The sequence below is a fragment of the Crinia signifera genome, chromosome 2 (assembly GCF_055691185.1).
Source record: "Crinia signifera chromosome 2, ASM5569118v1, whole genome shotgun sequence".
NCBI classification, from domain to species: Eukaryota; Metazoa; Chordata; class Amphibia; order Anura; family Myobatrachidae; genus Crinia; species Crinia signifera.
This window is the reverse complement of record NC_139218.1, coordinates 174,222,458-174,246,217: the sequence shown is the minus strand read 5'-3', so window position 1 is coordinate 174,246,217 and position 23,760 is coordinate 174,222,458. Positions and strand designations below refer to the sequence as shown.

General features: G+C 41.7%; 1 protein-coding gene across 1 annotated transcript in view; it reads right to left on the bottom strand.

Moving 5' to 3' along the window:
* Window positions 1-23,760, bottom strand: part of ACACA (acetyl-CoA carboxylase alpha) — a 551,747-nt gene that overhangs the window by 197,443 nt on the left and 330,544 nt on the right. Inside the window, exon 33 of the mRNA XM_083173207.1 lies at window positions 16,579-16,689. Within this exon, the coding sequence (XP_083029333.1) occupies window positions 16,579-16,689 (111 nt within the window). The remainder of the gene's footprint in view (window positions 1-16,578; window positions 16,690-23,760) is intronic.

Here is a 23,760-nt window from a genome sequence, read left to right as displayed (position 1 = left end):
TTGGGTGCCTCGGCTTATATTCGGGTCGACTTATACTCGAGTATATACGGTAAATCTCCACTATTTAGTTATTAAGTTAAATTATTGTTAGTTAATTTAATGAGTGCAATGCCTATATATATATTTATATATATATATATATAACAAGTGGGGGAACCCTTTCTGCGCTCGAGAGAGTGGCAGCAGCACCTCTGGGGGGTCCTCTGTTAGGCAAGACCCAGAATAGAAATGGAAAAAAAGGGGGGTTTTCCAGAGGGCGCTATCCAATGTTTGACAGAGAGATACCGGATTTAACCGTTTATTATAAAAATGAACAAAATCCCTTAATAGGGTGTCACAAATACAAAAAGATCAAATACATAAAACACAGGTAAAATACTGCTTGATACAAATTTTACAGCTTCACATGAAGTAATGTTCAGATCTGTGGAGAATAGCCCAACGCGTTTCGTCAGAACCTGACTTCATCAGGGGCAGATTGACATAGCCAGCAGACACTGTGGATTCGTAACAATGCAGAAAGAAATATTTAAAATCATGCAGTCTCAATAGAGGGTTGAAAATAAGGATTGAGAACAGGAGAAGGAGATGGAGAAAAGGAGAACGACCAGAAGAAGGGAAGGAAAAAACGGCCTGGAGATGAAAAAACAGCCATGGTGAGGCAAGAAAAATGTATCATGGGGGTCTAGTCCCCTTAGAGACGACAAAATAGTTGTAGCCACTCCGGAAAACACCACGTGATAGTTTTGTCAGGTAGTACATACCTATAAGAGTTCAATACCGATACAGTCTGAAGATAAAATTTTCATACTATGGTCCGGTGAAATATCAAAACTCTATACAGAGACATATTTGAAATATGCATAAAATGATATCATCAGTCACCAGTTCTTATGAAAATGAAAGCAGTTTATACATGTATATAAAAAAAGGTCTAACATACCGGATTCCAATTGAGTGTGAATTTAACGTATCACAGCAAGCAATTTAAATGAATGTTCACAGCAGGCAATTCAACTGATAAGTCTCACAACCGGTAAATCAGGTACAATTGGATCTGATCAGAATCTAATGATAGAATGGGCTTGGTATCATTACCATATTACAATCCAGAGAAATATGCCTGTTCAATCAACAAGTTTATAAACCAGCTTAAAGCGAGTTACTTACATAGAAGGCCACGGAGGGTGGCTAATGGTAGAGTTGCACCAGGGTAAATATTAGCCTTGTGCAACTAGCATATCTCACGGCAGGTGAGTCAAAAGGATTAGTTCAGCAAAGGAAATTCAGAGTGAGTCTTTCAGTACTGGTGAATCAAAAAAAAATTTTGACCAGTGCCTAAAGATAAAAATTGGCTAGGCATTAATACCATATAGCACTGCGGTAGCCAACCCTAGTCCTCGAGAGCTACCAACAGTGCATGTTTTGCAGATCTCCTCACAGAATCACTAGTGAGCTAATTAGCTCCATCTGTGTATCTTTTAAAATGTGTCAGTGATTAATGAGTGCAGCTGTGCAGCAGCTAGGTTGTCTGGAAAATGTGAACTGTTGGTAGCTCTCGAGGGCTAGGGTTGGCTACCACTGATATAGCATATTAGAGGGAAAATACCAGCAAGTGTATAGCAGGGGGAAATTACTTACATAGAAATCACCAGGAAGTAGCCAGCAGCAGGGTTTCACCAGAGGGAATGTCAGCTCTGTGTGTCTGGCTTGTGTATATAGTGCCTTAGTAATGACATCACTTCCGGGATAAAGTAATAGACATATATCTTTCTAACCTAACAAAGTAATAAGTGGCAGGTGAACAAGTGCAGTGAGAGAAGTGTACAAAGTGTATAGTAACTCTCCGTCCGTATAAGAAAGTTTTATCTGGCAGGGAAAACGATGTTAGGAGGATGCTGGAACGCAAACGGAGCGCTATGCGTTCCATCTGGCGGCCATCTTGGAATCCCTTCAATCACGTAGCTTCCTGTGAGAGAGAGGCGAATCATGTGTCTCAGAGCGGAAATTACATCATGCCCTTGATATAACTATGTGCAGAAGGCGGTTCAAATTGCATGATCACTGGGGGATGAAGTTTATACAAGGTCTACTTTAAGAGCGCTATTACTATATGGGACAGGTCAGCATAAATGAGGAGATGGAACGCAAGTGTCACGCTGTGCGTTCCATTTGGCGGCCATTTTGAAAAGTGTAAATGAATGACACTGAACAGGGGAAGTTAGTAAGTTTGATGGAACGCAAACAAACCGTTGTGCGTTCCATTACACAGACAAACTAGATTATAAACGTTATTCTAAATAATACTGTGAGTGAATAGAGATTATCTTAACCTTAGTAAAAGGTTGTCAGAGGACTAATAAACGTAAATATGTGATTCTATATCTCTATGATGTGAGCATATATGGGTCTCTATGATGTGAGCATATATAGGTGTAGGTCAAAGGGGGTGGTTTATTTACACTATACTAGGACTGAATGGGCTACAGTATGTGAAGTGCAAGTGGGGAATGTTACAGTGATAAGTATATGACTAAATAAATCTAGGGTACATGGTGACCTTGATTAAGTGGAAGAAATAGTATTTAACAGAGTATAGAGCTGATCTATAAAACTGAGGGGTATCTCTATGGGCACTATAAAGGTGAAGAGTATCTCTATGGGCGCTAATCTCAATATATTATTAGTGAGGGAGACCTTTAAGTATGAAAGGAAAAATTAGGGGAGGCTTATCCGAGAACAAGATCTATAGAAAATGATATTTTACAATGTCCAAAGTTAAGAGGACCTTTGAAAAAAAGGGAGTTTTTAAAGGTTCTTCTAAACCAATTTGTACAATAGAAAGGAATTTTATTTTTTAAAAATAATACCTGTTTTAGATTGAACTGGCATTTACATAAGAAAACACAATATATATACATTTACATACATCTTTCCCTTTAGAGTGAATATTAGGAGATTTACTGCAATAAGAATTATCTAGATATATCCAATATAGATGGTATATTATAATAGGAATATATTAAGGGAGGTATCTAACCTCAAAAATGGTTTCTAAAAGACCCAAGCAAGGAGAAAATGTAGCGGAATGACCCAGAGAAAAATTGGGGGATGGACACATTTGGATCTATAATCTGTTGAATTCAAATGAAGGCCACTACATCAATGTCTTCATTAAGACCTTTGGGTTTTAAAGTGTCCAGAGTATAAATCCAGAAGCTTTCTTTTTTGATTAGATCCTGTCCCCTGTTACCACCTCTGGGGTTGGGGGAAATTTTTTCCAGGATGGTGAACGAGAAGTTTTCTTTTGTGACCATTGAATTATGCTTCTCTAGGAAGTGTCTCGGTAGGCTATGTATTTTCACTTTATTTTTAATGTTCCGCATATGTTCCTGGATTCGGATTTTTGCCTGTCTAATGGTTTTTCCGATATATCTTAAACCACAACTGCAGGTAATCATGTAGATGATGTGGTCCGAATTACATGTGACTGCATCTTTGATGGTGTAAATACGTCCGTCTTCGAAAGTGTGGTTAAAAGGAGTTTTATCCAAGAACTTACAGCAGATACATTTATTGCATGATGTTACTCCTGCTTTTTTAACCAAAAAGTGGGATTTACTGGTTTTATCTTCGGTGATGGGTTTAAGTCTGCTCGGCGCCAGGATAGATTTCAGGTTGGAGGCTCTTCGATACACTACATTTGGTTTGGGGGGAAGATGTTGCCCCAAGATAGGGTCTCTTAGTAGTGTGTTCCAATGCCTTTCAAGCGTTCTTTTGATGGTTTTATTATCACAATTGTACTGAGTGACAAACGGTCTCGTACTCATTGTTTTCTTTACACCGGGGTTTGGTGCCAATAGAGAGTTTCGTTCTTTAGCGGCTGCATTGGTTCTTGCCACATCTATGAAGTCTTTTTTATATCCTCTTTCAAGAAATCTTCTATGTAGAAGTTCCGATTGGGTCCAGTAATCATCAATTGAGCTACAATTGCGTCTGATGCGTAGGAATTGGGCGTAGGGGATACTGTTCTTCCAGGTGGAGAGATGACAACTTTCTGCTGGAATGAAGCTATTGGCATCTACGGATTTAAAGTGAGTTCTAGTCACAACTTCTTTATCTGGGGTGCCCTCGAGTTCAAGATCCAGAAATTCGATTGTACTTTGATTCTTTTTATACGTGAATTTTAAGTTGAGATCGTTCACTTGGATGTATGAGGTGAAACTGATGATACTCTCCTCGTCCCCCCGCCAAATAAGTAGGAGATCGTCAATGTATCTTCCTTAAAAAATGATGTTATCTTTGAAAGTGGAATTGAACACATATTTTTCTTCCCAGGCCCTCATATGCAAATTGGCGTAGGCTGGGGCGAATTTAGTGCCCATAGCCGTGCCCTGTAGTTGCAGAAAAAAATCCCCATTGAACTCAAAGAAATTGTGACTGAGTATGAAGTTGATACTGCTTAATAAAAACGTAACATCCGCATCATTTATATTAGGATCTGCTCTTAGGATATTTCCTATAGACTCGAGACCTTTAGTATGTGGAATAGAGGAATAAAGTCCCTGTACATCAATAGTGAGCCAGCAGAGGACCAGATCTTTCCTTTAAGGAGTTGGAGGACTGAAGTACTATCCTTCAAATGCGATCGGTTTTGCAAAACGTAGGGTTGAAGGCGTAGATCCAAATAATGGGAGAGGTTGGCTGTTAAAGAATTGACTCCTGCGATTATAGGTCGCCCAGGTGGAAGTTCCTGATTTTTGTGGACTTTCGGAATATGATAGAAGATTGGGACAGTTGGAAATTTGACATTCATATATTCATATTCCTCTTGGCATATTACACCCTTTTGTAGGCCCGACTATATATATATATATACACACACACACACACACACGCACAACAATGAGCACTCAGGTGTATCATCTGAAATACCAGTCCAAGTAAGAAATCCTTTGATATAACGGCAGAAGGATTTAAAGGCACCAGAGTCCACTTTAAGACCCGCAGCAAGTTTTTTTCAAGCTCAGGAAGAGAATCCTCTGGAACCCACAGAGGTAGAAATCTAGTGGAAAGTGGACGAAAAAAAGCGCTTCATGGTGCATTAAAAGGAGTTTAATGGAATGGACTAAAATATCCACGGTACATATCAATAAAGCCTCGTACAAAGATTATGCACTCTGTGGGCTGGAAACGAGTCAAGGTGTGGCCTACGTTGCTCCTGTTCCTGCTCCCCAGACGTGTTCTCCGACTGTGGCTTCTCATCTCCCGTCCAGCAATCCAGCGTGGCGGTGAGCGGTGCGCTGTCTAAAGCATATTACAAAAAATGCAACATGATGTTGCATTTTTTGTAATATGCTTTAGACATTGTATCTGTATTGCAGCAATCAAGCTTTCTGACTAAGCACTGTCTGTTGTTATGGCAACACGTACACTAAAATTGTCTTTTTTGATTATTTGGTGAACTGGCTCCCGCCGTGCGTCCCTCTGTGCTGCGGCCGTACGAGTTGATGTCACTAGTAGGTGCCTCCTCCGACTGATGCTGGCTGGACTCACGGCGGTGACCCAGGAGTATTTAGGTGAGTGTTGTACACTGTATATTTTTTTCTTAAGCACCTGGATAAAAAAGCCACACAGCTTTGAAACGTCAGTCTTACACCGGACTGCTTTGCCTTTTATTTCGAGTGCCGCTGTCCCCCCTCTCCCCACTAATATATATATATATATATATATATATATATATATATATATATATATATATATGCATCTGTAGGAACAATACAGAAGAAAGCGCTCCTTAGTGCAATAACGTTTTTATTAAAAGGCGATATGCCACTTCATAAAAGATAAAAGATATACATGTACTCGTACACCACAATTCTTCAGTGTGGGCTTAAGTACCACATGATATAGACAATTTCCATTGATAAAACAACCGTCACCGTCACTTTTCCTTTGGAGCTGGGGAACCACGCTGGTCTACAGGAACACTGGTCTACAGACTCCGCCGGGATCTTTCAGTGTAACAGCGGCTCTCCTCTCCCAATCGGTGACAGGTCGAAGTTAGCGTCTGGTGAGGCACTCCCAAACGCGTTTCGTCATGGACTTTGTCAGTGGGCTGTATATACATATATATATATATATATATATATATATATATATACACACACACACACACACACACACACACACTGGCCCTTATTCAGATCTGATCACAGTACAAATTTGTTCTCAAAATGGGCAAGACCATGTGCACTGCAGGTGGGGCAGATGTAACATGTGCAGAGAGAGTTCAATTTGGGTGGGGTGTGTTGAAACTGAAAACTAAATTGCAGTGTAAAAATAAATGCAGCCAGTATTTACCCTGCACAGATACAAAATAACTCACACAAATCTAACACTCTCTGCACATGTTTCATCTGCCCCACCTGCAGTGCACATGGTTTTGCCCATTTTGAGAACAAATTTGTACTGCGGTCAGATCTGAATAAGGGCCATAATCACAGCATATAATGCAGACCTGACTCCATACAAATTTAAGGCTGCTTATCTCTTCACAAGCCTGACAGTTCAAACTCAACATAGCTGTCAGACAATGGACATGCTTTACTATACTGTCAGTGTTTTTTTTGTTGTTGTTGAGGTTCTTTTATTTTTCCTTTAAATCTTTCAACAGAGATGAAGATAAATTCCTGCTTTCTTTTCTTAGAGCTCGGCACGTGTGAAGCTGCAGAACATGAGATCTTGCAAATGAAATCCATATGAAATAGAGAAGTGTGTAGAACAGAGCTTTCATACTTTACCATACATTTACATCACACAGACATATGTCAGATCCCATTTGATTATTCTCTCCATAGATATGTATGACCATTGTGTATCACAGAACGTTTGAAGGCCATCACTATTTATTTTAAGGAAGCTAATACTAAAAACTTGATAGTGAAGATTAGGTATGATTGAATACACCAGTCATTTCACACAAAGGGGGACATTTACTAAGATGTATATTCTGGGAAACAAATCAGAATCTACTTATTTATTTAGCACCCTCTAGAAAATAGTAGACAGAATCTGATTGGTTGCCCATAGCAACCTCTCATGTGAAATAGAATACAAATCTTAGTAAATTTCCCCCAACATATATTTATTCAATTTCTTAATATATATAAATAAAGGGTGATTTACTAGGTCCTACATGTGTGCTCTACCAAATGGGATCACATTTGGATTGCTTATATATATCTATATCAAGAAAATAAGAAATATACAGGTGTACTTTCACTTGTGAGTTCAGTTTCCTAGAAAACACAGTTCTAGCAAAAAGTGTCCCTGAAAGTGTTCCCAGGTCACTGGCACCAAATCCTTTTTTAGAGATGACCGTCGCTCCCAGCTAGATATATGTGTGTGTCCGACGGGTATGGCTAGGTAAATTTGAACGCTCCACTCAAATGCGTTTCTTCATAGAGACTTACTAATAAGTACTGCACCATGAGGCACCCCTTCTGTCCTTCATTTTAGAATATATAAAGAGTCCACATTTTTTCACTGGCTATAAGACTTCGAGTGCCGCTTCTTTGCTAGATATATATATATATATATATATATATATATATATATATATATATATATATAGAAAAAAGAAGATGCAGCACTCCAGCGTAACCAAAAAATATTATTTTTAGTGAGTAAATACAGCAACGTTTCAACACTTGCGTGTTGTCCTCAGGCTCAATATACACAGTGAGATAACAAACCTTAAATAGCTCCCTGTACGCCGTCTGCCCGCGAATCCAGCTCACGCTGCAGGCGGCGTGTGCTCCGGTGACGTCATTCAGATGCGGCCTGCTACGGCCATAATGGAAACAATCTGATCACCATGGAGACCAGTGACGCGACCATCCGTCTAGCTAGCTCTAAGTACGCGTATCGGGTCTGCACAGCGAATGTGTGAACAATGTTACAATCTGTGTTAAAAATACAATTTTTTTTACAAATAAGAACAACATTAAAAACCTTGCTACAACTACTACATAGTAGCTATCTCTACTCAAGTTATGTACAACCATGTTAATGCATCAAGGTAACTGCCGAACTGGGTGTTAATATCTAATGAATCACTATCTCATGGCGACATACTATTTAGTAATATATATATTTAGTAAATGATAGAGGCCAAGTGGCCTCCAATCAGCATACAACATATAACCAGGAGACTGCTACAGGTGTCGACAGCCCTTCTGAGACCTCTCAGGGCAGCAGCAATTTTTTTGAAAATCGGCATGACTGATGCCATATCTGGATTCTATAGGAATACCCCTACTGAGTGAAGACCTTCCATCAATATCCCATTTATACATTACAACCCTCCTGGGGTAACAACATAACTAATCTAAGTATGTCGACTACTTAATGCTGGCTTAACAAGAAGCCTGTCCTAAGGACATAACCACATCTTGAGAGCTGCAGCCCAACCCTTTAAATCTCAAATGATGAGAACTGAGTAATGGTAAAAAACCATAGTGGTATATGACCCCTGTGCATGCGCAGATGCATTTCTGTGCATGTACAGACACTGGGTACATGTGCCCATGGCGAACAATCTGTTCACTGGGTGCACGCACCCAACCTTGTGGCCGGGGGTTCATGGGTGTTACCATGAAAACGGTGGGCCTTCCCATGGCAATCACCCGGTGACGTGGGTGCCGGGGGCAGGCAGCTGACATCATCGGATGTCAGCTGCCTGCCCATTTCACCGAGAACGTACACGCATATAAAAGTGACCTGAGATTCACTTTATATATGCGTGTACGCAGCACATCTCTCGATGGTCGGCGGCCATCAAAAGATGTTCCCACTGGCATGCAAATGGATGCATATGTAAATCATTCGCATGCCATGCGAACGTACGTGCCGTGTGAATGGTGGGCCGGCAGGGTGGGTTCTGGTTGACTCGCAAGGATGCGAATTTGCATCCAAACGAATCAACCAGAATCACCCCCAGTGTATTAGCAGGACCCGGCTGGTTGACTGGCCCATAACTCAGAGCTTATCCTAAATAGATTGAATCCCTTGGTTACAGAACCCAAGTTATGTTTTTGGGACCCTTTTCCACTAAACCACGACCAGTTTACCCAGAAATAACGCGGGTTACTGTAGCCGTGAAAAAAAAAAATTATCTGTATTCTGTTTTTAGCAACACGTCATTGCTATGATTCCAATTGGTTCACAAGGACTGGCCTCCTGCCGTGCCCCCGGCAAGCGGGCTGAGGGGAGATGACGTCATCACCTGGCGCCTCACCGGCCGGCGCTGGACACGAACGGAACCAGTCCCTATTTAGGTAAGATCACTGACGCTTGTACTTTGTTCTCTCGCTGCACCTTGAGAAAAAAACATCAGGGTTTTGAAACATTGGTTCTTACACCATTTGTCCGTCTCTTACTTCTGAGTACCGCCGCCCTCCACCTGCGATATATATATATATATATATATATATATATATATATATATATATATGCTGTATTAATAAACCAGCAACATCCGGGTTTTTGTGAAAAAATATCAAAAAGTCATTTTAATGGCATATAAAGTGCAAAGAACAGACATAAAAGCATAGGGAGCAGGGAATACTTAGCAGCTCGGCGTGGTAGAAAGCATGGTACAAAACGCCACCCTGAAACTCCTCTCAGCGATCATACCGACAGCTGTTTCGGTGCAAAATGATGCACCTTCATCATGGGCATGTATATATATATATATATATACACATGAAAAAATGGGTCATACTTGGCTTTTTTAAACTTCTACATGGATCTAGTAAGGCTCCCATTGGCTGAATGCAAGAAAAGGTGCATTTCAAGGTTTAAAAAAAAAAAATTATCTGTATCAGCAAACGTTTTCATTAGACACACCATCTCTGCGTCCTTCTATTTTAAAGCCTGAGGCCCCCATGCTATTTCTATGCAAATAGCAACCTTGTGGTTTATATCTTATTATTTCCACTGGAGCTGCAGTGACATGACCTGAGATGTGTGTGAGGTGTAGCAAGAGAACAGAGAGAGGGAGAGCGAAAGAGAGAGAGAGTGAGAAGGAGGAATAGAGCCAGTGCTCAGCGAGGTGTAAAAAATATTGTCAGGAATGAAAAAAAAAATGTGCAGGGATAATATGTTTATTTCAGCCCCTTCATTCCCTCTCCACCTCCTCCTCCCTTTCCATGCTAGACAGCACCTTTTAAAATTCATTGGACGTCAGGCGATCATGCACAATCCATATGCTTTCACTTTATCATTTGCATTTTATGCCTCCTGGCTCTTTATGTGCTGATACATTTGATGCCGAGTAGGGCATTATCATTATTTCTATTTTCAAGGGGATCACCAGGTTCATCACAAAATAAGGGAATTAAAAGAGATGTCAGAAAATATGTTAGATTGGTTCCCCAAGTTTATTGGGGTTGGATTCAAAATAATAAACTGATTCTTCCCATCTCTTCTGTCAGGTCTGTCAGGCAGAAAGATACTGAACAAAAGAAACGCTGCTCATACTGAAATAATGCACAAAGCAATCAGATCTATTCCAGGGCAAGAAAGACATTGAGATCTGGGAAATCACTGCTAGACAACATGCTGCTGACACAGGGTAATGGGAAGTATGCATTAGAGATGGACTTGCATGAGATTATATAAAGAAGATTGTAAGATAATAAATGCATTTGTTAACACACAAACCAATCTTTTTTTTGCACATAATATTTTGACTTTTGAAATTTATAATACTTAAAGCATAGTCCCAACTGTCCTGGTTTTCGAGGGGCAGTCCCTCTGTCCCACAGTAGGGAGGCAGTTTGAATTACCCCTGTCTCTTGCTGCTGTGTTCATCAGAGCAGCAGTGAATAGATGTGGTGCGCATACTTGTCTATTCATGGAGAAAGAGGGGCTTAGGTCATGGCCAGCATCTCACATAGCGCTGGCCATGCTCCCACAGTGATGAAAATGTTGGGAGATATACTTAAACAACTCTCATTAAATTATCAGACCAGATAGTGAGGTATTCGTACGACTACAGATTTTATCCTCTTCTTTAACATGGATCCAAAAAATGGACATTTTCAACCCAAAAAAAGTATAAGATTTTCTATGTAACTTTTTTTTACATGTTCATCTGAATGAAAGGCAATGCTCCCCTGACATTTATGTATACTTAGCCATAGAGATGTGTCCTCATAACATCATTGCTGCAGGTATGCCAAATAGCCCCTCTGGGCACACCAGGTCCTTTCAGACTCTGATAGCGTTTGGAGTTCTTTTTTATTTTTATTGCTGAAAATCCATCCTAGTCGCAATGTGATGTGACTTGGATCCAACAAAAGACTACACTGCATATCATTTCATATGCAAATCTTGTAGATCTGTGTGTGACTGAGTCTCTGTATATGAAGTGCTTCCAAGATTCATTGTGCTTGTGGGATGCAGTCAGGACCTTGGCAGTCAGTATCCAGAAAGAATAAATAAAACAGGATCCCACATGTTGTGACTAAGATGCATTTTTTGGCAAACAAAGACGGCCTATGATAGAGTTAGTTAGCAGTGATGCAAGTTACTTGTTTTATTTTGAAGAAGAGAACATGTTTATTTTAAAAAATTTTAAGTAAATAGGTTTATATTTTACCAAAAATCTTTAATCCAATGTTTGGGTAGAAGATAGTATGTCTGGAGAGGAGTCTCTCTCTAGGCACAAAGGCCACAACTATTTTTAACTTGTTTCATATACAGGCCTTTTCATTAAACTTACAGAAGTTTGTAACTAATGTAATTTCGGGACTAGTTGGAGGGAGGCTTAAAGTATTCAACATTTCGTCTGCTTTCCAGGAGGTAAGTAGCAACTATCTTGTTACCAATAATTCCATTGAGTAGATTTACTATCTGTCACGTTTACAAAGCGCTTTAACCAATATTATTTTTCAAACAAAATGAGTAATTATTGCTACATCACATTGATGTAGCACCAATTACAACTGCCCTTTTAATCTGTTTGGTCAAATACACTGATCATTGGTGGCTTTGTAAACTCGACGGATACCAAATCTACCAGCAAGATTGAGAATGGCAGAATCAAAGCTGCTGTCATTTGTCTAATTTAATTTGAGGTAAACCCACCCAACTACAGGGATAGTTCGGATGAATATACCAGTTTAAGGCAAGGAAGCCATACCCATTATGTTTATAATTTGATTTTGCTTACAATATTAGTCTACAACCAGAATGTTTTTCATGGCCATCTTAAAATTTCCAATGCGCCAATTATTATGCCCAACTAGATCAGGCCCTCTATGTTTTTTCAACAAATTTACAGACCAATTGAAATACCATCAACATTTAGAAGTATTTGTTAGGATTACTGTATATTAAATGTTATCATCTATATATGCCTAGTGTCCGTGAGTCTTCGAAACACTGCCATCTGCTGGCAGCGAGTGAAACTTCATCTTTCTCACACAGAAAGTAGCAGACTAGCTTTCAAAGCTTTTGCTTTGAGCAGCTTACTAGCATTAAATATTTATCAAATGTTTAGCTTTAAAAATCTGTCTAAATGGTGGAAAAAGTTGACTGGCTTGATTGTTACTGACAGAATACATACTTTATGCATTTCCTTTAATTTATCCAAATCCAATATTTTTTGGGGGGAAAGCAGAGGATTCAGTCTGCGCATTTATTCAGAATATCATTCTTTAGTTACGGGAATGGCTGACTGGCAAACTATAAAGCAAACATTTCTGGAACTATAAATAAATTACTTTTATTATGCTCATCATTTGTATTTTTTATTTGTATAATCTTTATAATTTGACATATTGTATAGTGTTATTTAAAATGTAATAAAAAAATAAAATAAATTAAGAGTTTCGTAATATAGGAATTTTACTGACAATATACTGTAAGAAGAGTTGTATTGTTGCCGGGGCGGGCAGCACAAGAAAACAGACGTATGGTGTAATTTGTTTCCCCCAGTAACCTACAATTTATTATTTCACATTACAGTGCCCTGAAGCTTTAGAGGTGGGAAAGGATTCTGTGTATATGGGGTTCATGCTCTGGGGGTAGGGGGTGCTGGATGACACTCTTACAGTAGGGATTCCGATGGTCTGTATACGACATTGAAATCCTGATTGATAAATGCCCGACAGATGGGATTCCGACTGACAAGTCTTATTCTCCGCCACAGAGGGAAAATAGAACCTGTAGCGAGTGCAGCGAGCCACCGAACCTGCAATGTGGCAAGCTCAGCGAGCCCGGGCATTTTAGTGCTTGCCCCCTGTTGGAATACCAGCACCTGGGATTCTGATGTCAGTATACTGACCGTTGGAGTCTAATACTACACCTGGGGTTCACATACTGTAAGTACAAACAAGATGCCCTGCTGCAGTGGCACTTTATCACAAGTCACAGACTTGCTGGAGTCTAATTACAAGCCATTACACTTCATGTGTGTTAAGCAGCTTAACCATACCAGCATGACCTGCTGAAGTACATCCTAACATACGGCACACAGTGCCACAGTATTGTGCTCCATTTAAGGAACAAAAGTTCTGATTATGTAAATGTGCTGAGGGGCTGGGGGGGGGAGCGGCCGACACTGCGGGCGGAGGGCGGCGTCTGATGGAATTTCGCAGCCTTGCGAGTCAATCAGAGTAAGGCCCTTTATCTCCTGTCCTCTTTTCCAGGCTTCATACATCCATTATCTCTTAAACATAGTACTGCCAGACCCCAGCCATTGTTTCTTAAAATGAGTAAAAACAAACGAACAAAAACAAAAGGACTCACTCTGTCATTCACCCTATAGTTTTGCCAATCTACATGCTTGTTTGGCTTTTTCCCAAACCTTATGCAATTCATGGTCTGCCTGTTAAGATAGAGGAGCAGCTCCATACTAACACTGCAAGCTATTGGCCCAGTAAACATGGGAGGTTTTTTTTTTGACCGCTCCCTGCTCCGGCTCCCCCTGCCCGATGTCTGTCACCTGTGTGTCCCCGCCAGCCGCCTCACAGCGTCCGCCACCTCATGGTGCAGAAAGGGGAAGCTTGCTCCCGTAACATGCAGAGTGGAGGAGGGCGGCAGCGGGAGCCCAAGCATCTCCTGTCCTTGCCGTTCCTGCTTTGCCTCTCCGTCCTCTGGCTCACACGAGGGGCTGGGAAACATACATAGAAGGGAGGGGGCAGGCAAGGGGACATACAGTCAATGGGGGCAGAGTGGGGGACATACAGTGAAGGAGGGTCAGGCTGGGGGACATACAGTGAATGGAGGCAGTGCTGGACATTCAGAGAAGGGGGGGCAGGCTGTGGGACAGAGTGAATGGGGGCAGAGTAGGGGACATAGTGAATGGGAATCATACAGTGAATGGGGACAGATTGGGGGACATACTGTACAGTGAAGGAGGGTCAGGCATTGTGACATACAGTGAATGGAGGGTCAGGCTTTGAGACATACAGTGAATGGAGGCAGTGATGGAGATTCAGAGAAGGGGGGACAGGCTGCGGAACAGAGTGAATGGGTGCAGAGTGTGGAACATACAGTGAATGGTGGACATACAGTGAAGGAGGAGCAGGCTGGGGGACTTACAGAGAAAGATGGTCAGGCAGGGGAATATACAGTGAAGGGGCAGAGTGGGGGACATACAGTGAATGGGGGCAGGCTGGAGGAAATACAGAGAAGGGGGGGCAGTCTAGGGAATACACAGTGAAGGGGTACACTGGGGGACATAAAGTGAATGGAGTTAATGATTCAAAGAATGTCAGGCTGAATGGTCGGCCCCCCACATTTTCACCTCACCAAAACTGGCCCTCATCGTGAAAAGTTTAGACACCCCTGCCCTAAGCGCATAGCCACACCAAAACATTTTGCTTCTCCTCTTCCAGTCCCTCATGCTCAAGAAGCAGCAGCAGCCACCTGTAGCTCTGCCCCTCAGCCGGGTCCCGTTTAGCTCTGCCCTCATCGGGTCCCATGTAGTCCCGGGGCAGCCAGGCAGCTGAGCTGTTGGCTTGGCTAGCCATCTGAGGGGGAGAGTTGGGGGCTGAGCGTCAGGATGACTAAGCGGTCCCGGGACAGCTGTCCCTCTTGACACCCCCTCCCCCCCTGTCATCAGGCCTGCCCATAGCAGCCAATCAGATTCTATCTATTATTATGAGGGTCTTTTCTAATACATGAACCACCCAATAGAAAATTGGTGAAATTAAAAATATATCCACATAAGTAATTGTTTTATTTGCAATGGTGTAAAACACAAACAATATTTGCCTATTTCTATAAAGAAATCCTTAAATGACCCAGACAAAAATATTGGCACCTTTAAATTAGAACAAGTAAGAGATGCAGTAACTAGATTTAAAGCTGGCAGTTCTACTTCACTTTGGCGGCTGCAACATAAAAATCACTAATTCAATGACTTTGAGCAGAGCAAACACTATATCCTCCCATTCTATAATGCAATGAGCATAGAGAAAATAAATAAAGCCAGAAAATTGCTTGGGTGCTTCTTACACGTGCATGATTATTATTATGAATTGAGGGGGTTATGCAGACCTAAACGCTGGGCTGTGTATTTGCAGGCCAGTCGATTATCAAATGACTATGCATGCATATGGATCCTAGTATTTACGCATGCGCAAAGCCATCCAGCAATAAAATCTAGCGTTTTTTTTTCATCGCAAGCTGTTCGCAAGTTTATTGACTGGAAGCCGGCTTTAAGGGGTGTCACCCAGCTATTCACTTTGAGTATCAGGAAAAATGCAGATGTGCCCAAGCATTTTCAGGGAGGGTGTGTGCCAGCCCCAGCCTTGATCAGCCTGATTCTATCCCATTGGCTGAGAAGGTCCTGAGTTATGCATAAACTTCACAAATTTATTCAATGGTGATTAAGCTACAAATGTATTTGCAGCCAATCACAGAACTGCAAAATTTTCGCAAGCCTTTCATAGCCTTGCACAAGATGGGATTTCCATCTAGAGGGGCGGTAGCTATTTGATCGCAGGACTCTGTAACTTAGTAGATAAATTACCAGGTATGAATAACCCCAAAAGTTTTATATCCATTCAAATAGTTATAATACAAATGGATCATCTGTATTTTCATTTAAAAGTCAATGCTCAAAGACATAAGTCAGTCCTAGGGGGTCGATCCTATTAACCCCGAAGGGTGCGAGTTGCCCTTCGGGAGCCATTTTCACGCTGAAAACGGCACCCGAATTAACCCTTACTCGCACCCTTCGCAGGGACGAATTGGCTGACATTTGCTTGCACCCCTATGGAGGTGCGAGCACATTTCAGCTAATTCGGCCCGCCGTAAAGTGCGCCCAGTGTCATGATAATTCGCACCCGGCGAATCATCCGCACACATCAGGGATAATAGGATAGACCCCATTATGCTCAAGAACAGGGTCAGAAGGTGTAGTCTACATACCCCTGTGGGTATTTACAGTATGTGTGAAAGAACACTACAATTCTCCAAGAACATTAATATTAAAGATATTTAATTATATTCATAATATACAGAAAAGATAATGAGATATAGATATATGGTTCTTACCTTGTTCAATGCTCCAGCTCCAGTCAATATGATATGCGAGTTTTCAACCTGAATTGTTCTTTGACCCAGCCTCACCAAATATGCTCCAATTCCAATTGCTCTGCAGGTTACCTGGATAGGCAATAGAAACTAAATGTTATAGCATGCCAATATGCCACAAATAAACCTAATCAGTTAGCTTCCACAATTAAAACAAGTGAGGACATTTTGCCATACATATTTGCAGGAAATAAATACCTATAGAGCACGGGTGTCAAACACAAGCCCCACGGGCCAAATCCGGCCCGACAGACCTCGTCATGTGGCCCGCGCAGCCGCCGCCAGCCTTCACCTTTTATTCTCTTTTTTGAGAGGTTTTTTTTGCACTGCCGGCGGCCATGTTCCTGTGGTCTTTTAAGATGTCTGCGGCCACAGGAACATGGCCGCCGGCCTCCACGGCTACGTGGAGGAGGGCCCGGCATCCTGTTCCCTTTTATCGAGCAGTCGAGGGACGCTGGGTGGGGACGTCATGACGATGACGCCTCCCACCCACGCATCTGCAGAGAGGAAGGAAGGCAGGCCGAGTCGGGGGGCCGCAGCAGGACAGGCCGCGGCGCAGAGAGTGGAATTGAAATTACTGGAGCCGCAGCAGCAGTAAAGGAGCCTGAGGGATAAAATACAGTAAGTTACATAAAAAAAAACAATATATCTGGTGGTGGTGTCATGGCATTACTTTTATATTATACAGGGGGAGCAGCCTGTGGTGTCATTATTATTGTACAGGGGGAGCAGCCTGTGGTGTTATGGCATTATGCCATGACACCACAGGCTGCTCCCCCTGTATAATAATAATGCCATGACACCACAGGCTGCTCCCCCTGTATAATATAAAAGTAATGCCATGACACCACAGGCTGCTCCCTCTGTATAATAATAATGCAATGACACCACAGGCTGCTCCCTCTGTATAATAATTTGTGTCATGGCATTACTATTGTTATATTATACATTGCATTATTATTATACAGTGGGAGCAGCCTGTGGTGTCATTGCATTATTATTATACAACGGGAGCAGCCTGTGGTGTCATTGCATTATTATTATTATTATACAGCGGGAGCAGCCTGTGGTGTCATTGCATTATTATTATACAGCGGGAGCAGCCTGTGCTGTTATTGCATTATTATTATACAGCGGGAGCAGCCTGTGGTGTCATTGCATTATTATTATTATTATTATACAGCGGGAGCAGCCTGTGGTGTCATTGCATTATTATTATACAGCGGGAGCAGCCTGTGGTGTCATTGCATTATTATTATTATTATACAGCGGGAGCAGCCTGTGGTGTCATTGCATTATTATTATACAGCGGCCCTTTGAGGGTGACCAAACTGCTGATGCGGCCCCCGATGAATTTGAGTTTGACACCCGTGCTATAGAGGTATAAATAATAGAGAATGTAGGGAATGTCTCTATTACTTGGCTTTGGCCCATGTGGGCAAGGCTTCTGCTGCCTTTCTGCTGGGAATCAGTGCCAATGTTGGTTCTTAGCTACACAGGGAATGTCCATGATACAGGCAACACTCATCAATCAACTTAATTACAAATACAGTATTTGAAAAATATCAGTACATCTGAGCCCTATGTACAGTATAGTACTACAAACCTAATTTGTGGGGATCCTTGGTGAATACCTCTGGTCATAGGCGTGCGCATGGGGGGGGGGGGGGGGTTGCCGGGGGTTCACAGGCACCTCTTAATGACTGCATCCCCCTCACGCTTGCATGCAGTGCCATTTTGCCAAAGGCAGCGGCGGCTCTGCTCATGCTTCTGAGCTGAGCCGCCTGCACTGACGGAGCACGTATTAGCTGTGGCCGCGGCACTGTCCCCATATACGCGTCCGCCACACACTTTCTTCCTGTGCGGCACTGCGCACATGGTTTGTTGCTATGTAGTGTGGCCGCGCTGTCATGAAACAAGTGCCGCCCTGGCACCATCCATGCAGCTGCAGTAGGCTTCAATCACCGCAGACAGCAAAGAAGACTGCCGGCAGCAACAGGTACAGGAGCTGGACATTCAGGAAGTTTCCTGTGCTTTGTGGGGGTCAGTTTGTCAAAGCATGGGGGAGGTATCATTAAATATATTTTATAAGGTTAGGGGTGGGAAAAGATATTTACATATAAATATGGTGCGTGGTGTGAGGGAGGGACATATGTAAGATGTCGCAGATAAACAGCCCACATGCACTATACAAACAGCCACCATACAATATGCAAATAGCATGTGTCTGACGTCCGATCAGTTCCGCATTGGATCAGACATGTATTATCTCCAGGTTGGACCCCCTCCCAGCAGCAGGGATCGCATTTGATACATTGCATATGATGTATCAAGGGAACTGGGCAGGTTGCCCACCGCTCTCTGCCCAGCCGCTGTCCCCGCTCTCTACCCAGCACTTATGTGGCATAATATGTAATAGGCATTATGGCATGTGTTCTAATGTGTAATTGGCATTACAGTGTGTGTGGTATAACGTGTAATGGCTTTATGGTGTGCGGTATAATGGGCATTACAGCATGTGGCATAATATGTAATGGGCATTGCGATGTTTGGTATAATGTGTAAAAGGCATTACAGAGTGTGGCAAAGTTTAATGGACATTAATGAACGTGGACTAATGTGTAATGGGCATTACGGAGTATGGCATAATGTGTAATGGGCATTACAGTGTAAATTTTTGATGCATGCCCTGTTTCTACAGTGTGTACATGGTGTGTGTGTGTCTGTGGGGGGGGGGGGGGGGGCAACTCATTCTGAAGCCCATATACATAAATAAGTCTTTTAGTTTGTATTGATGCCCTGTAGACGGTGATAGACACGCTCAGTAGGCGGTGATAGACACACCCATTAGGCAGTGATAGACATGCCCCTCCAATGGTGCACCCCCTAATAAAATAGGCTGTGCATGCCTATGCCTCTGGTGTATTGAGCTCCACACCCATATATGGGTCTGCAAATACTAGCTGATTCTCTAGTTTCACAGCAGTGTACTCAAACTAAAAAAGGATTCTACTTGTACATTACAACATCACCAAAAGTTGGAGATTCTAAAGCTTGAATGAACTGCTGTATACAATTTAGATTGATGCCAACCAATTTTCCCTGCAGAAAAAATATTTATTTGCACTAGCTACTGTAAGCTTCTTTGGAATAAAAAAATATTTAATTGCTATAAACAAAACAAACTGTTTGTGTGCTAAAGAATAAAATACACTGTATAGAATAGTATTAGCTGCCCTTCCTATGGAATTCTTGCCAGCATCAGCTCTGAATATCACAACAAAAACAGAACAGGTAGTAATTTCACCAGATAAAGAGGGGATGTCCCAGAGAGGACAAAGGCAGAACAGTAAGGGTTTTTGGGGCACACTTGTAAAGTTGATAGGTAAAATGAGTGAACCAAAATTTAACTTTTATTACACAAATTTAAAAAAGTGAAAACGTCACAAAATTTGAATAAATATATGCATCAATAAATTATTACAACATTTAAATAGTAAATTTGTCATTAATTCACAGGCAAAAATGATTAGTACATGGTGTTCACCTCCATCGCTGTATTTTTGCACAAAATAAATTAGGTTCCAGGGTTGGAGTTTGTGCATAAATTGATGAAACAGACAAATGTCTATTACTATGTGGGACAGATTCCCCAGTGCTTAAGCAGGATATAGCACATGTTGTGCTAACGTCCAATTCTAAGCCTTACTACTGACTCAATGATAATTCCACATGAAATTGTATGAGCTGATAGTATAAAAGGATAGAGCACAGGAAGATCCCTCATAGGGCACCCCGTGCTTCTACTGTCTCGGTATGAATACGGCACTGGATGTTCCCAGATGGTCTCCCAACTTTTACTGGTCCAGCCCTTCACTGCTTAGCTACTGAGTTCGGAACAGATCAGGCAGTACAGTGATGTATGTCCATATAACCTGGAAGATGAGAGGGCACGGACTGGCAAGCGAGGTCAAGTGTCACTTCTGTCCCCTGGGTGGATTCACATGTGACCCTGTTACCAATGGGTATTGCAGGGAGAGTATGATTACCCAGTGAATGAGAGAGTGATGAAAAGGTATAGAATTAGGGGTAAAAAAAACTGTGGTTATTGCATGGAGCAGGCCCTTCTACTATCCAGCATCATATTTGGTATATTGAATAAAGGATGAGAGTAATAGCCTGTTTCAGCTCCCCACTGAAATTGAGAGTATTAGAAAGTATGTATCTACTAAAACAGAGACAAGGAAATAAATATATGTACCCCCTGTATGCGGCTGACCAGGTCACATTAACACCAGTAAAAATATACTGTGCATTAGTGGAGACAAGGGGGTTAAAGATACTGAATTGCTCAGTTGGTAGCAGGGTAGTGGGATACTTATGGAGCAATAGATGCCAAAGCCTTTTGTAACACAGACGATAAATGGTTAAGAAAGCAATGTGTCATACATAAAGAGATAGAGAAAAAAGGACTGTGATGTATCTCTGAGAATATAATGTGTATCAAAGACAGCCAGTAAATTGTATCCATACACTACTGAAGGAAACAGCCAATAAATTGTATCCAAATATTGGCGAACAATTTAAGATTAGTAATTTCACCAACCAATAACATTTTAATAATCTTCATATATTATGCATACTTGAAAATAATTAAGATAGGCTTTTCTTATATCACACCCCTCAATGAATTGTAGTCTTTACAGCAATAGGATGGGCGGTGCAAGGGGTGACACAGCCACCAGGTTAGATGAGCCTGGAGCGGGTAGCGGGAAGCGAGACCTCGCTGTTTGGGGCTTGGGCAGTGAGTGTGGGACTGTCGAGGCCGTGTGTGCGATCAAGGCAGGCTGGACAGACACAGCAACCAAGTGCTTGGGGAGGCGTGCAAGACGTGGACAGACATATCCATTGGGTGCTTGTGCAGGCGCGGTAGGAGGGATGTATGCAGACGGACACAGCCACTGGGTGCCTGTGCGGGGGTGGGGATTTGGGAAGCGAGACTGCTCGAGTATTTTCAGGTTGCGCCGCAGACCCCGCCGGCGCTGCTCCCACAAGCCACGGCATTGTCTGCGGCACCATTGTTAAGCCACTGACTATTACCCATCTTAACATATAAAAGTTTGAATGGAAGTAATTGCACTGCCCAATTTCACATACTGTAAATACTCTAAAACCAAATTCAATTACACACAGCAAATGATAACAAGTGGGCATAAGAGGTTTATAGGCAAGTCTTAATTATATAAGCATAACTTTTGTGGGCTGTGAAGTAGCACCAGAAATCAGATTAAGGGTGAAATTTAATAGGATGAGAGATTCAGAAAGTGAGCGATTTAGTAACAAATCTCCAGTTTTTATTTTTTAAAGTGGCAATCATTTATGCTGCAAAATCAAACTGGTTTTGCCGCATAAATGATTGCCCCTTTAAAAAACCTGGAGATTTCTTAACAAATCTCTCACTTTCTGAATCTCTCATCCTATTAAATTTCACCAAAAGTATCAAAATTACATATATGTGTGACATCAGTTCCGTTGCATTGCATCGGAGCCTGAAGATCGCAAGAACGGCACTATAGATATATGGCATTGCTGAGCCTCTGGCAGGCTTGGCTGGGATCGCATAGATACATCATATGCACAAAGACTGCATATGGTGTATCGTATGCAGTCCTGCCGCCTGGGAGGTTCCCAGTAGTGTCTCCAGGGCAGGCTTGTTTATTATATTTCGAAAATTATTATTGATTGTTAAAGCCCAACAAGCATTCAATGTCCAGAAAAGATGCTTCTGTACACATACTTACTTGTAACTCTTTACAAGTTAAGTAACTTTTATCCATGAATAAAGCTTCATAAAACAGAAAGATTTATTTGTTGTGTGCCATCTTTGCAAAGAGAATTTAGCTCTATAAATGTATGCACCTGCCAGCTTCCTAAATAGGCGTTGTGTGAATTGAGCTTTAGTTATTTAGTTGTTCCTGTTCATTAGATGTCACTATCTGTGGTATGTTTCTCCGACAGTCGGGATCCCGACAGTCATTATACCGACGTCGGGATCCCGACAGTCATTATACCGACGTCGGGATCCCGACTGCCTGGACTCAGACAGCGTGGCCAGCGCAACAAAGCCCCTTGCGGGCTCGCTGCGCTTGCCACGCTGCAGGCACAGTGGCTCGCTAAGCGAGCCACCTGTTCTATTCTCCCTCTATGGGGGTCGTGGACCCCCATGAGGGAAAATAGCAGACGGCCGTCGGAAACCCGGCCGTCGGTGTTTTAACAGTCGGGATCCCTACGTCGGGTTAATGACTGGACTTCTTCCTTGAAAGAGTATATCCTCAGCAAATTGTAACAACAGCACAAACGGAGGCGACCATATGTGACCGCACCCTACTTCTAGACTTCAAAAATAAAAAAAACCGAGAGAAGATACAGATAGAGGTTGAACTAGATGGATGAAACTATAGTTCAACATAGGTTGAACTAGATGTACGCAAGTCTTTATTCGGCCTCACCTACTATGTAACTATATGTAACTATGTATGTATATATCTCATTCATCTCTACCTTCAATGGAGAATATCGCCTAATAAAAGAGATTGTAAATAAAAACTTCAACCTCTTAAAATGTGATCCATCATTAAGAGATCTCCTACCTAACAAACCCTTCTTTATATTCAGGAGAAATAAAACTGTGAAAAATGTCCTACAGTAGCTCCCATTTTATTTACAAATAAAGAGCAACAACAACAACAAAAAACAAAAATCTTGATTACAACCTATATCTGGTTGTTATAAATGTAATAAAACCTGTTGTATCACATGTAATCACATTCAGGATAAAACTCAAGAAGTACTCATCACCAATGAAAATAAAATTGACAAAATTAAAACCTTTATTAATTGTGAGACGGTGTACTTAATATACCAGTTAACGCGTTCATGCGGCCTAAAATACATTACGCTGTTTACTAATTCCGGGTGTTGTCGACACGTTCACTAAAGGAACGCTTCCATGAACATAGAAGAAATATAATTAAAATGGTCGCCAACCACAGCGTCTCATGACATTATCAGATATACCATAAAAGTAACCCCTAATGTCTAAAAGTTGTGGGACTAGAGCATATTATACATAAATTAAGGGGA